General features: G+C 38.2%; 1 protein-coding gene across 2 annotated transcripts; it reads right to left on the reverse strand.

Moving 5' to 3' along the window:
* Positions 1–1,888: 1,888 nt before the first annotated feature.
* On the reverse strand, positions 1,889–2,676 carry LOC137723525 (uncharacterized). 2 transcript variants are annotated; one of them, XM_068462728.1, is made up of 3 exons: positions 2,501–2,676; positions 2,251–2,399; positions 1,889–2,096 (listed from the first exon to the last, which is right to left on the reverse strand). In XM_068462728.1, the coding sequence occupies exons 1-3, from the start codon at positions 2,504–2,506 to the stop codon at positions 2,078–2,080; spliced, it is 174 nt and encodes a 57-aa protein (XP_068318829.1). In that variant the 5' UTR covers positions 2,507–2,676; the 3' UTR covers positions 1,889–2,077. The 2 variants fall into 2 exon arrangements, with proteins under 2 accessions (XP_068318829.1, XP_068318830.1); XM_068462729.1 differs by having other exon boundaries at positions 2,247–2,399.
* Positions 2,677–15,848: the final 13,172 nt, after the last annotated feature.

A 15,848-nucleotide genomic window follows, 5' to 3' on the forward strand; every position in this document is an offset into this window, starting at 1 on the left:
TTTCAAAGTTGGGTTTTGCAGCTTCTTGTTTTTGGCTTTTTTTCACCCAAAAGTGTGAAAAAAAACTGAAGCTGAATGTTTACCAAACACAAAAATAGCTCCCAGCTTTTTTTGATACCAACTTTTTTCAGAATCACCTCAGTACCAAACCAGGTCTTAATCTTGTCCTATGGGTGTAACAAACGGAGCCTTGGGTGCAAATGGAATCCATCTCGGTTATAGAATCGCAGGCAAAGCCCTAAACCCCTGCCACCGTTACCTTCCCTGGAGCTCTGAGCTTCTGAGGTTTAGGCCTCTATCTGAATCTAATTTTACAGAGATGAAATTTAAGGTTTCACATGGAACCCCTATGCTCTCTCACTCCTCACACCTCAGGTACCTCCATAACCAGCGTCGCTGCTTCAGTTCCCTTCTCAAGAAACTCCATAAAACCACTCAAAAAGCTCGCACGGTTCCAACGGCGGAGGTGGCAGTTGTAAAGGTCAGTGTTTCACTTCCACATTTCATTCCTGTTCGGTTACTGAGAAAATAAATCGAGCAAAAGGAAAGTCCGAAACCTCAATTATGGCGGAATTAAGTTAACCCTTCCAATCTGTTTTTCCTTGTATGCTAGCATGCAAATAGAATGTAAAGAATTGGGATTTCTTGAATTAGTTGCTCATCGTTGTGCGAGGTGATTGGCGCTATCGGTTTCGAATTTATATCAGTTAAGACACCCTGATTTCCAAAATTAGAACTACATAAACCGTAATAGTTGAAAAATTATATCAGACCAATTAGAACTGCATAAACGTAGCATGTAAAGAAATATCAACACATTGCAATTTGCTACCCAAGACTAATTAAACTGTCAATTCATATAAGCACACGTCTTACAGCAAAAATGAATAAAAACACAACAAAATAGACAATTTCGACAACCATAGTATGCATGCTTTGCACAAGGACCATTCTAATTTCTAACTTGTTCAAATAAACACTTCAACCACTTGGACCAAAACCAAGAACATGAAAGTGAATCGAGAACCAGACCAGAATTGCTGGATGCGACTACCACTATGAAAATTTCATCTCAATAAGTCGATACAACTAGGTACTAGTACAAATAGCATACTCAATCAGTACACCAAAGGATTAAACCGAAACCAAAGAACATTACCACAAGCAAGTGTAGTGCGTAAGCACAGTACCACACTCGCTGTCTTTATGCTCAACTCAACTTGCAATTCATACTAAGCTCCTAATCAGGGTCATCAACAAGCAAATGTATATCTTTGTTAGCTCCAAGTACGCCATGTCTTTTCTTAGTCTCTTTCAAAGTCTAGGAGGTCTTCCTCTACCCATTTCGCCCTGAGCCATCGTCTCATAGTCACATCTTCTAACTGAAGCATCTGCAGGTCTTCAGTTCACTTGTCCAAACCATCCTAACCAATTTTCCCTCATCTTATCTTCAACTGCGGCCACTCCTTTTACCTCAGATATCGTCGTTCTTAATTCTACCCTTTCTCGTGTGCCCACTTTACCTCAGTTATCCTCGTTCCTCATAAATCACACTACTTAACAAAAAGTCACTTGAACATTGAGCACTACAAACTGGAATACAATAAGAACCTCCAAAATAATACATACCAGAATACAATTAGAAACTCCAAAAGCATGGCCTGCCTTATACAATCGTACACATGGAAAATAAATTTCCGATTGTAAATTGCATTTCACATACTGGAACAAATTCAGATCTAACTATGCAGCTCAAAACAAAAACATAACCGATAAATTTTCTATACAACCTTATACGAATGGCTAATTATTCAAAGGAATCACGAACATGGGCAACTATACTATAATTGACAAGCATAAATTCTAGCGGAATAATGAAATCAAGAGGTACAAAAACAGAATCGAATCACATGCATATATCATTGTACAAAATCTAGTTCAAATAACCCATATAACAGATTTGAAGTTTGAACGAATGTACATTTGTTCATGACGGATCCATCAATGCCTGTCAGCTTTTCAACTTCTCAACACGAAAAATCGAATCCGAAATCCTTGTAATTTCAATAGTCTCTCTCTATATCAAAACTTTGTTCCTGAAATACCAACAGATATTCCCAAATCAGATTCAGAAACAATTCTTTAACTTGAACTATGCAAAAACTTAAGAAACTGGGGCAATTTTACAAATTTGGAAAATTAAGGGGATGGGAATGATGAAATCGAAAAATATGAAAAAGGCACACCTACGTCTGTTTGGAGTACGAAGAGGAAGTGGGGACGCGCTTGTTACGGAACATCATGTAACCGACGGGTAAGACTACTCCGATCATCATGATCGCCGCCCCGATTACGTATCTCAGCGGGCTCGGCGGTTCCACCTCTATCAATCCCCTGAACTGCACCGCACACGATTAAACCCCCATTATTCACAATTTTCATAAACAAATAGATACAGATCTGGATCCATAACTATGGAGAGAGACAGAGAGAGAGTTACAGGCATTGTTGGGGCTCTGAAGGTTGAGAGAGCGAGAGGCCGTCCGGAGGTGACGGAGAAGGCGGCGGAGGATCGTTTAGTTTGACGACGTGGGGAGGAAAAGAGTCGGCGTTGAGCCCTTGGGTCGGGAGTCAATGGCTCATCACAATGCTGTTAACTCAAGTCGCGACGTCGCAATGTTGTCGTCTTTGTTTTGGGGAGCGTTTCGATTAAACCTTTAGCTAAGTGGCCCAATAACAGCCCAAGTTAGTTATTTTCATGGACAATCTCGTGACCATCGACGTTTTATTTTTAGAGGTCATAAGTACAGATTTTATTGATGGTCACCTAATATTATAATTTATTGGTATTCATTTTCTTTTATAAATGAAAATCTTATCAAAAACAAAATAAGAAAACTCCGAACATTTATGACTTTGGTTTTTTTAGTATGTCTTGGAGTGTTCTATTAACTAGTATATTTCAAAAATTTAATGATCAAGATTGAACGACTAAATTACCACAATAAATTCCCTCTTCATCATTTTGATCCACTAATGTTGTAGTTGTGTATTAATTAAAAGTAACTATATTTGTGATCAACTAAGCTAAAAACCATGCGAGAGTGCGAAGTCTCAAGATGCATTGACCAAGAAGCACCTCTAAAATGAAGGGTCTTGCCGCTTAACATCTTTCAAACACACAAAGAGTTTCACAACGCCCCTAGAACCTCCCAACCCCTCTAGGCACAAAGTTTCATTGTAACCAAGGGAAATACTAAAGAGACTCTCAAAGTGAGACTCTCCATATATTCTTTATCACATCATAATTTAACGTTAGTTCTCATGCCAACATTATAAAGAGAAAATTGTAACAATAGTCCCTCAACTTTAACCCAATTGGAGCAATGGTCATTCAACTAAAAATTCATGACCATTGGTCCCTTAACTCATCAAAACATGTAGCTATAGTCCTTTTTGTCAACTCCATTAAAACTTCCATCAAAATGAATTACGTGCCATGCGCAATCAAAGGAAAATGTGGAAACTAAATGAAAAAATTGTAGAAATGCCCCCTCAACTTTAACCCAATTAGAGAAATGGTCCTTCGATTTTAACCGAATTGGAGCAACGGTCCCTGAACTTTAACCCAATTGGAGCGATGGTGCCTCAACTTTAACCTAATTGTAGCAATGGTTCTTCCAACACGACGAAAGTTATGACGGAGTTGACGAAAATGACTACAACTGCACGTTTTGAGGAGTTAAAGGACTATTGGCCATGGATTTTTAGTTAAGGGACCATTACTCCAATTGGGTTGAGGGACCATTGCTACAATTTCCTCTATTATAAAATATTGTGCCAAAAATATGATATGGCAGAGTCTTCATGGATAAAAGCCATCTTTCTTTGATAATTGAATCTGCACCTCAGCCTGAGAAATTTTCTCAAGCTAGATTCAAGTACTTCCACAGGGAATCTGACCCGGATTATGAAATTACTAGGACAATGGAAGTTGTTTGGAAATTATACATCTCGAGTTTGTTGTGCGAGAAAAGAATCTCTGTGTACAAAATGCGAACCATAAAGGAGATTGTTGGCCATGGTAGGACAATAAGTGAGTGGTTTCTATGACGATATTAGGTGATTGGTAATCGAATAATTGAATTACATTGGTTATGGTTATGAACCAATTTTATATGTGGAAATTGCAATTGCGTTGTGTAGCTAAGAAGAATTTGTTGATTTTGGCACATTTGAGCTTTAATATATTGGACAATGAGCTATGGTGGGACTCGACTATTTGGCTTATGAATGTTCGACACTCTGATGTCTCAACAGAAATATTAGAAGAAGAAAACAGAAACTAATTGATGCTTAGAAAGATGTTCAGCATCATCCATATGTTTATTTGTTCGTACACAAATTAAGAACTGTTTTAGGGGTTAAAGAATGGTATTTGTTGTCGACAAAGTTCACCTTCTTAAATTTCACTTATTGGAAGTTTTGAAATTTACTTCAAATGCATTAACCTTGACTGTACAAGAATGTAGGTATATACAATTACAAGGATCCCTACTACATAGCTAATTGGTACAAAGTAAGTAAGTAATCAACCCATGATATTCTCCCTTATCAGCATTGATTGAAGGTTAACGAGGGAAAGTATCATAAAGGAATCATTGACTTTTTCAACACTCCCCCTCAAGTTGAAGAGTGAATATTAAAAACGCCTAACTTGCTTAATAGAGAATTAAAGCGTTCCTTCCCCAAAGCTTTGGTTAAAATATCAACAAGCTGCGACATGGATGGAACAAAACATGTGATGACTTTTCCTTCCATGATTTTAACCCGGACAACATGACAATCAATCTCAATATGTTTAGTAACATGCTGCTGCCATGGATCATGAAATAGATTTTGTAGCCAAGCCAACTTGTAACATGTTGCTGCCATGGATCAATATTTTGCTTCGGCAGAGTACAAAGAGAGTGTCTTTTGACGTTTGCTTTTCCATGAAACAAGAGAATCTCCAAGGAAAACACAATAACTAGTGGTTGGGGGACCCACCCAATCCAAGTCACAATATGCTTTCAACTTCAAATTATTTTCTAAAGAAAACATTATACCTTGTCCGGGTGTCCCTTTTAAGTACCTCAAAATGCGCAATGCAGCCTCATAGTGTGGCTTCCGAGGTGCTAGCATGAATCTACTCAACAAGTGGACCGAGTACGTGATGTCTGGCCAAGTAATATTGAGATAAATTAGACAACCAATCAATATCCTATATTTAGCAAAATCATTGAGAATTTTGCCCTCATTAAGAAGCAATTTGAGATTTTGCTCCATAGGGAAGGTGCTAGGTCGTGATCCCAGAAGACCCACATCATCGAGAATATCCAACAAGTATTTCCTTTGTGAAATAAAAACTTCTTTCTTTGAACGTGCCACTTTAATGCCCAAAAAAGTATTTTAAATTACCAAGATCTTTGATACGGAGCTTGATATTTAAAAAACGTTTTAGGTATTAATTGCAGTTAAATCATTTCCTGTAATCAAAATGTCGTCAATGTAAATAAGAAGTGCAGTAAATGACTTGCCTTCACATTTAGTGAAAATTGAATAATCTACTTTTGATTGAACATAACTAGCGGACCAAATGGCTTGCGAAAACTTGAAAAACCATTGTTGGTAGGCTTGCTTCAAACCATAAAGCAATTTATTAAGGCGACATACCAAATTATCCCCGTGTCAACGAAGATTAGGAGGTGAGACCATGTATATTTCCTCCATAAGATCACCATGAAGAATGGCATTATGAACATCCAACTAATGTAAGGACCAAGAAAAGTTGGCAACAAAAGCAAGAAGGTAGTGGAATGTGACCAATTGGGTAGTGAAAGGAAAGGTATTATGGTAATCAATACCCTCTAGCTGAGTGTACCCCTTAACAACCAAATGAGCTTTGTAACACTCAATACTGCCATTAGATTTGTACTTGACTTTGTAAACTCATTTACAACCAATGAGTATCTTACCTTGGATTTCGTCACCCATGGCTTGACGCCATTTAGGATTGTTGCACGCCTCTGTGTAAGTGGTTGGCTCCAAAATGGTATGAGCACTAGCAAGAAAGGCAAAATAGAGTGGCGACAATCCTTGATAGGATAAAAATTTTGAAAATGGATACCTGGTACTCAAAGTGGCAAACGAGGGCATGGCGGAAGGTGATGTAAGAGAATGACAAACATAGTCGTTGAGCTTCGCAAAGTGGAGCTATAAGGCGACCAGATTGTCGTAAAGGGACAGCAGCGAAAGCAAGAGCAGGTTGTGTGATAGGAGTAGACTGCTGAATAGGTGGCTGCATTATAACAGCATGCTGCTTATTAGGTGGCTGTGTAGAAAGCTGATTATTATCAGAAGGATGACCATTAGGAGCATGACGTGTCTCGGCTATTTGTGGGGCATTATTGGTGTCTGGTGGTTTATAGGATGGTGATGAAGGTTCAATGCATGCACTAAACACAAGTGTATGGTGGTTGTTGTATGAGTATTTAATTCCTTTTGGCCATGGTAAGGAAATACATCCTCGTGAAAAACAACATCTTGAATCGTAAAAATATTTTTGGATTGAAGATCATATAATTTGTATGCTTTTCGTCCAAAAGGGTACCCAATAAAATTGCACTTTTTAGCTCTAACATCAAATTTATGTTTGGGATTAATGTTTATGGCATAAGGCAAACAACCAAAGTACGGAGATGTGTTTAAGAGGGTGAATGGCCAAATAATTTTTCATAAGGTTGTGAGGCCGGACAAGAGAGGTGTAGGGATGTGATTAATTAGGTAAACCGCAGTTAGAATGCACTCGTCTAAAAACGTAGATATAAATTTGATTAAAATTATAAAGCTCGAGCTATTTGAGGGATATGTCTATGTTTGCGCTCCACAACCCCACTTTGTTGTGGTGTGTAAACACATGATCTTTGAAAAACCACCCCCTAAGTACGAAAAAATCATACAAAGAAACAAACTCGCCCCCATTATTTGTGCATATAGTTTTGATTTTAGGATGGAATTGTGTTTCAGCATATGCAAAAAAAAAAAAAAATAAATAAATAAAAAAGACTTAATCAAATTTTGAGTATTAGACTTATTCAGCATCAAATAAACTCATGTACAATGAGAATAATCATCAATGATTGTAAGAAAATAATGAGCCCCAGAGTGAGATGTTAATTTATGAGGCCCCTAAATATCATAATGTATAAGTTCAAAAACATGCTTAGTATTAATAGATCTTAATCCAAGACATTCGAGTTTGTTTTGCCAATGGGCAAACTTCACAAGGTTTATTGGAAGAAAGGGAAATTTTTGGAAAAGTCTTAGCTAATAAGTGAAGCTGTAATGCTGAGGGATGACCAAGACGACGATGCCAAATAACTAAGAACACCTTGGACACCAGAAGCGGTGGAGGTAAGCGCCTTTTTGGATCCACCAGTTAGTCCAACCCATTATGTTATTGCCCCTAACCAATCATTGTCCTCGTGACCTCGTCTCTAGGTCCTGTAAGATACAAAAATTGGGATAAAAAGTTATTGAGCAGTGAAATGATCGAGTGAGACAACTCACTGAAATCAAATTAACCAAGAATGAAGCAATTCCAAGAACATTATGTAGTCAAGCCAACAGAATTAATAGGGACTTTGGTTCCATCAGGTAAGCCCATGGGAGGCAATGATGGCTTTAAACTTGCTTGAGCCAATGGAAGGCCATAAATGTGGTTTGTTGCACCACTATCTAGTATCCATTTGTCAAAAATCCTACCTATGGCAGTGATTGCGTTGGCTTTGCTTTCCAGGCCTAGTTTTTGGCTCATCATTGATAAAGGTTGTTGGAACTATTCTTGACTAAGGCTGGGCATCACGTCGGTACACCCTGTAGAATGAATATTATTGGCTAATGGACCCCCTCCGTCGTTGGAACTGCTACCTTAGTTTTCTTTTTGCGATCACCATCATCGGTTTCTGAAAATTTGCCATGAAGATGATAACCCTACGAATAACCATGAAGTTTCCAACAGGTGTCAGAGGTGTGATGGTCATGGTCACAGTATGAACAATGGAGAGGTTTGCTCTTCGTTGATCGTCCCTTGCCATTGTTGCGTGACTATTGCACCGCCATGGATGTGGGTTCAATCAAGGCTTGTCTAGTGGCTATACCTCGTTGTTTCTCCTCCTGATTTAATAACGAATAGATCTTGCGGATGGATGGAAAAGGTTGTATTGACCGTGAACCGCTTCATACGACTTATTTGGCCTATGAGAAACTGTAGCAACTTTTGTAGTTTTTGCTAATTCACTGTGGGATTTGGTAGCACCATAAGAACAAGCTTCCACCGTTTGACACACCTCCATCTCATCTCATCCCATAAACTCCTCAATTTAGTGAACTAAACATTGATTGGCTGTTAGTTTTGAGTGGTACGTGAAATTTCACGTTGAATTTCGAAAAGTTGAGAGATGTTTTGTTGCAAAAATTTCTCTTTGAGATCATCCCAAACATCCTTAGCAGTCCTTAAATACACAACACTGGATGATATGTCCGATGCGAAGACATTGACAATCCACATAAGTACCATGTCGTTACATCATTGCCAAAAAGCAAGTTCAGTGGTCTTCTTTGCATTTGGCTTTTCGACAATACCATCTACGAACCTTAACTTATTTTTCGCACTGAGCGCAATCATCATGGAATGGCACCAAGTGGCATAGTTATCACCCGTAAAGGGCTTAGAAACAAGCATCATTCTAGTGTGATCGGAATGATGGATGAAAAGAAGGCTAGAGGAATCTTTGGAATTACCCTTAGTATCTGAACTTGTGTCTCCCTTGGTTGAAAAGGAAATGTCCAACTTTTGGGAAGAAAAAGAAGCAGAAAAACGTAGAGGATCAAGAGCCCAGGAAGGGCTCTGATACCATCTTAAATTTAGCTTATTAGAAGTTCTGAAATTTAATTCAAATGCAATAACCTTGATTATAAAAGAATATAGGTGTAATTATTTATAATTACAAGGATTCCTACTACATAGCTAATTGGTACAAAGTAAGTAATCAACCCATGATATTCTCCCTTATCTACATTGATTGAAGGCTAACAAAGGAAAATATTATATGGGAATCATTGACGTTCTCAACACACCTACATTATTTTTCCCTTGCAAAGTTTGGGCGGTCAAGTATTAACACGTGAAAACAATGAGTATAGCGGAGATAAGAATGCTTCATTGGATGTGTGGGGACATGAGAAATGACAAAATTATGAACGAGGATATTCAAGGTAAGGAGCACTTTTGCTCACCACTATAAACTATGGTGTATATTCACCATACACTTAATCAATTGACACGTGTTCTTTCTCTTAACTGTGGTTAATTTTTTTCAAAATTGAAAAAGTAACATTTAATGTGAAAGTTAACTAGACCTAGATGAAAGGACACATGTCACTATATTAGGTGTATGATGAGCATACATCATAGTTATGGTGGTGAGCAAAAATGCTCCTATTTGAGGTAAAGTCGGTGTGACCCCAATTGGAGATAAGTGAGAGAAAATGGTTAAGGTGGTTAGAACATGTGAAATGAAGACCTATAATGCTCTGGTTAGAAAATGCGACTATATGACAGAGGCTTAGAGTACAAAGGGTAGTCACTATGGCCTCAGTTAGTTCAAGTTTTAAAAGTCAGTCGTGGTTAAATGATTCCTTAGTTAACTTTCAAGTTTTAACCACTGATATGGATAAAGAGGTTTCGGGTTTCTCTTGCTTGTTTTTCAGGATTCCTTCATTCAAGTTGCATGGACACAGAGATCTCGAGGCAAGGCTGCAAATAGACCTAATAAGAAATCAAGGAGTCAAATGACATATATGTACATGAGGCCACTTTTACTGGCTGTTTTCTTTTCAAAACAATTCATCCATGCCAAAGTGATGCAAAGGGGTATCAACAAAATGATATCTGTGACCAGCACAAACTCCAGGGATTTGAGGTATTTGTTGCCATCGCTCACCGATGACGAAGCATGTCGTGTTGAAGGAAACCTGATTGGAGAGAGGTTCAAGAATACTGATGTATTTGCAATGTCGTTTGAGCCCAAAAAGAGTAAGAAGGGATCAAGTCATTCGTAGTTCATCATTCACTACACTCCGATGTTTATCACAGTACGTTCAAGCCGAAAAGCATAACATTCCTCAATCAATTATTAGAACTTAACAAGCATGAAATTACTAGGTTCAGGGCTACCTAACAAACCTACATGACATTCAAGATTTCCATTTCATCCATCATATAAATCACTATGTTTTCAACATGATACCTCCATCCATAGAATGTAACATATCAAATAACCAACGAAGCACAAAATTATTCTCAAGCCACATTGATCAACTCATATAGTCATAATAATAACAATCATATCCAACGTCATTCCACAATCACGTCAATTAATCAATTCCATGAATCAAAGATGCATAATTTAATAGTTAACTACGTTAATCAATCAATGAGATAACATATCATTTCACGAATTTAATTAAAGAACTCTACATAATTCCCTACTTGGATTATGAGTAATAACATGGTAAATTTAATTTATATTCACAAGGTCTATTGTGGGTAATTCTCATTCACTCGAATCTGGGGTTCTGGACTAACTTATGAAAATGAGCAATAGCAAGGATTTCGGACCACTCAACGGAACTAAATTACCAAGCGACCTCTCATAATCTACTCAGACCTGTCACTTGTACAATCAGTGCTTACACCAGAGAAATGGTGCACCGTCCAACAAGAACTCGGATAAGCTGCGAGGTTCGAGTAAGTGACAATAATACAACGTATATGATAATAAAAAAAAGACCATCAATCAGAGTTTATAAATCTCAATTAGCATGTCACATCCCAGTCTGCATAGTAAAATATTGTTCGCTTTGGGCCACACCCTCAAGATTTTGTTTTTGGGCTTCCACCCAAAACGCGTCTTACTATAGGGAGGTGGGCATGTACATATAAGGTACATAACCTCCCCTCCCCTGGGCGATGTGGGATCTTACAATCCACCTCATTTAGGGGCTCGACGCCCTCGTCGGCACACTTTCGACCAGGGAGTGGCTCTGATACAAAATTGTCACATCGCAGTCCGCATAGTAAGATATTGTCTGCTTTGGGCTACGCCCTCACGGTTTTGTTCTTAGGCTTCCACCAAAAATGTGTCTTACTATAGGGAGGTGGACATGTACATATAAGGCACATCACTTCCCCTCCCCTCCCCTCCCCCAGGCGATGTGGGATCTTACATAGAAATTCATACTTATAAAATCATAGCCAAATCACTAAAAACTCTGAATGAGTCACCCAGACATCCAACGGCTTTTCTAATTCAAACCACAAAGATTCTCAAAAAACTATCATTCATAAATACATTAAAAACTAGGGCTAGAGGGACGCAGTTCGGTCGAAACCTACATAAGTAACCAAATAAGAAGTGGCCCCCCATAGTGGATTAACCAAGCAGAGCCACCCCTGAGAAGGTAACCAAGTAGGTAGTGATCCCCCATCGCGGATTAACTAAGCAAAGTCACACCTACGAAACTGTTAGGCAATGATCACCTATCGCGGATCAACCAAGCATGATCACCCCTAAGTATGTATGGGCATAAGGATCGTCCATCAAGGATTAACCAAGCACAATCCATAAATAGTATGGCCCCCTATCACGGATTAACCAAGAAGGACCATGGTCCCCTATCATGGATTAACCAAGTAGGACCACCTTTGAAAAGATAACCAAGTAGGTAGTGACCCCCCATCGCGGATTAACCAAGCAAAGTCACACCCACGAAACTGTTAGGTAGTGATCACCCATCATAGATTAACCAAGCAAGACCATCCATGTACCACTGCTACATGGTGCAGACTCGGTGTCACCCCGTGACACTAGGGTGACGGTCATCTACTAACCCTCACGTTTAACAAACATTTCAAAAATATATATATTTCAAAACACATTTCATAAACATTTCAAATATAAAGTCACATAACAGTTCATAAAATAGATCGATAGCAAACTTTATAAAAACAATTATTCAACATAAAACATAATTTAGAAATCCATGCTGTATCCACAAAGTATACTAGCACATAAGGGTTTTAGGGTAATAACAATATCACACATATATTAAAGTCACTCACCGAGATAAGCCCACAAAGCCTTACTGAGTCTCTAGTGATACTAATTTTAGTATTTCAAACAATCTGAGACATGCTAACCAAAAGTTAACTCTCAATCAACGGTGGGGTCCACAACCCTAGTAATTCAATCCAGAAGATCTGCAAATCATATTTCAGATCCATAACATTCTAAGGTCCTCATTATGCTCATAGAACAACATACTAAAATCTCATCGCGATCCGACAGTCGGATCTCCGCCAATTACTAAAATTAGGTGGCTGTCAACAATTAGTTTTACAAACTTAGAATTCAATTCAGGAAGATCTGTATGTTGGATTCTTGATCTATCAATTCCTAACATCCTCAAATATTACGTTCTATAACGCATTAAAGTTTGGTGACGAACCAACGGTCGGATCGTCGATTCGTACAATGATCAAGTGATGTATTGTAATGAAACTAGGTTCAAACAATCAAACCACATCATACGGATATCAAATCTAAGATCAAGACATCAATTTATCTTAAAAAAGCATCAGCGGCCCACTAGCCACACGCCACCGAACGCGTTGCCGTAGGTGGCGGTTTTCGACGAACGGAAACCCGATTTTCCGACTAACTCTAAAAATTACCAAATTTTACAAGAAAGTATATCTCATTAAGAGGAACAACTTTCATACCTGGTACGAAGTTCAATTCATCCGGGAAACACTTGAAAACTGCCTCGACCCACGGGAAACCGTTGAAATAGGTGTTCTTGATTCGACTCCAAAACATCTCCGACACTCCAACCAATGCATGGGCTTTGTTCCTGAGGTTAAGGGGAGTCTATTGGTGGTGGTGGTTGACGGAGTCAGCTTCAGGATTAACGGATCGCCACCATGGAACCACTGCACCCACCGGTGCTGTTCCTCATGAAATCAGGCCAAATTTCGTCCATTTTGGGGTGGAATTAGTAGAGGGAACGATAAGAAATGTTTTCCAGGTGGTGAGTGGCTTCAATTCATTAGAAAACCACCGTGAAAAGCATCAGAAAACATGGATGCCGCTGGGCGGGTCGTGAGTCAAAAGGGGGTCCAGGTTTCCCTCTTTTTCTCTTCCCTCATTTCCCTCCTTTCTTCCTCCCCCGATTGGTCCATTTCCCTCCCTTTTCTCTCCTTTCCTTTCCATCACAGCCACACACGTGGCACATCAAATTTGCTGAGCTTTCTAAATTTATGGTCAAATGACCATTTTGCCCTCAACTTCATTCATTTATAACTCTTTCGTTATAATTCCAAATTACATTCTGTTTACGCCCACGTGTTCATATCGACGACTACTATCTAAATATGTAAATAAAAAGTCACAAAACATATAGGAATTAAATACATCCTCAAAATCCACTTAATTCACTAAGGGCGTTTTCGTCCCTTTACTTATCAAAAAATTTATATGCCGCAAATATATAAGCGTTGAAACTACGAATACGAATACAAAATACGGATGCATAATTTTAAATAGTGAAATCCGGGATGGGATTTCACAGAAATAGGATTTTCCTACACCTTAAAATGACCAAATTGTCCTTGTATACAAATGGGTTATTAAAAAAATTCCAACCCTCATTTCTCATTTTGTAGAGAGAGAAACATATAGGAGAGAGAGAAAATCTCTCTCGCCCAATTCAGCCCATCCGTCTTCTTCATCCAAGAACTCTCTCTCTAATCCACCCAACTTCTTCATCCAAGCTCTCTCTCTCTTTCTTTTTCTCTCTCTTTCTCCTCTCTCTCTACATTTCGAATATGCACAAAGCTCTCTCTCTAACCCACCCATCTTCTTCGATTTTTACCTTTTCATTTGTGAACTAGATTTGCTTAATTTTGCTTTTTGATTGATAGATTTTTGGAGTTGAAGTGATTGGTTTGGTGTTTCTTGGAGGAGACCCAAATCCTTCAATTCTGGTTTTTTTATTTTTTTTTATTTTGTTTTATCATTTCTCTAATTTATATGTGGATTTCCATTTCTTCTGTCTTCTCCTTCCTCTGCTCCTTCTCTCGATCCAAATTTACAGGCACTAAAATAGGATTTGCTTTGGCTGCAGTTAAATGAAAAAACGTATTAAAGGTCAGTTGCCTTTTGGAGAAGAGATAATTTTGAGGAAAAAGAGAGAAATTAGTGTGGAAAGAAGGAAGAGAGAAGGATATGGACGAAATTGTTTCGTGTACTCGTTTGCTCTCTTTGTATTAAGCTCGCTCATACACTGCATGTACGTACACGACATGCACATGTTATGCTCATAGATCTGAGCTCAACCCAAAAACCCATAGCTCACAACTCTCTCTTTGAAATTAGAAAAATGACGCAATCAGATAAATGACTCTAAACTTTATATGAAGAATCGAAGATTCGTTAATTTGAATTTGGTATCAAGTTTAATTGGGTTCAAATATTTCAAGGATTTGAAAATTGTAGTTTGATGGGCACAAAAGAACCCAACTGATCAAAGGAAATTGTTTCACGAACTCGTTCGCTTTTTTAGTATTTGCAAGGCCTGTCTCTAAATCAAAGGAAAAAGTAGTAAACTACGTTAATGCGAAAAGTATCAAGATGTAAATAGGCACCATATACACTATATGCACAGCACATACACATGATATGCACAGAACGAGAGAAACTTTACCGGCAAAGTATTGGTATAGTGAATACAATTAAAACATAATTGTTACGTATATAAGGTTACAATGACAGTTTGAAAAGTCTTGTTACGTACATCAATCACCGCTTAACTGTGCACGTGGAAAACATGATACTCGTTGTCGTTATTTCATGGACACGCATGACGCTTAACGTCCTCTAAGCGTTTTCTTAATTTTGTTATTTGCGGAGGCCAACTAGGTTGTGGTCATCATACTCACTAAATTCCGGGGCACAACATACGTGCATCATAACTAGTGAACATTCTCGCTTCTTATATTAAGATGTAGCTATGCACATCATATGCACACCACATACACATTACAGGAAAATTTTCACAAATTTCTACAATTGGACACTTGAACCAGAAATTGTTCCATCCCAGTTTGTAGCACGTCAAAACTTGAAATTTATTCCACAACCCATACGCCCCAACATGAAACACAAACCTTAATTTAACTTCTAAGTATTAATTCGTCTTACAAACAACTCATTATTCCATAAATCATTGATGAAGGAAATTGGAAATAAACACCCTACCTTACCATGTCTGCCGAAGCTTTAGTCGTCGAAAAAAATGGAACTTTCTGGCCAAAATAGAAAATATGGTACAAAACCCAACTCACTCTTCTCGCCTCTCTTTAGACTTCCCTCTCTTCGAAATCGAAGCTCTGAGATCTAAGCTTAACCCATAAACCCAGAGCTCACAGAGCTCTCTCAACATCCCTCTGCTCCAAATAAGAACAGTGATGCAATAGACTGATGATTTTTAGTATTTATATGTGGGTATTTTAGTAATTTCGATTTTGTGCATGGTCGGTCTGTCCTATTTTTGTATCAAGAATCTTTGCAAGCGAATCTCTCTTGCAACAATTTTTTGTACTTTTTTATTTTATATATATCTTTCAATATTTCGTGTAATTCGAACTATTTTTCCAAAATAACCAAAAATGGATCACATCAAAC

This window comes from Pyrus communis, chromosome 17 (genome assembly GCF_963583255.1).
Source record: "Pyrus communis chromosome 17, drPyrComm1.1, whole genome shotgun sequence".
Taxonomy (NCBI): domain Eukaryota; kingdom Viridiplantae; phylum Streptophyta; class Magnoliopsida; order Rosales; family Rosaceae; genus Pyrus; species Pyrus communis.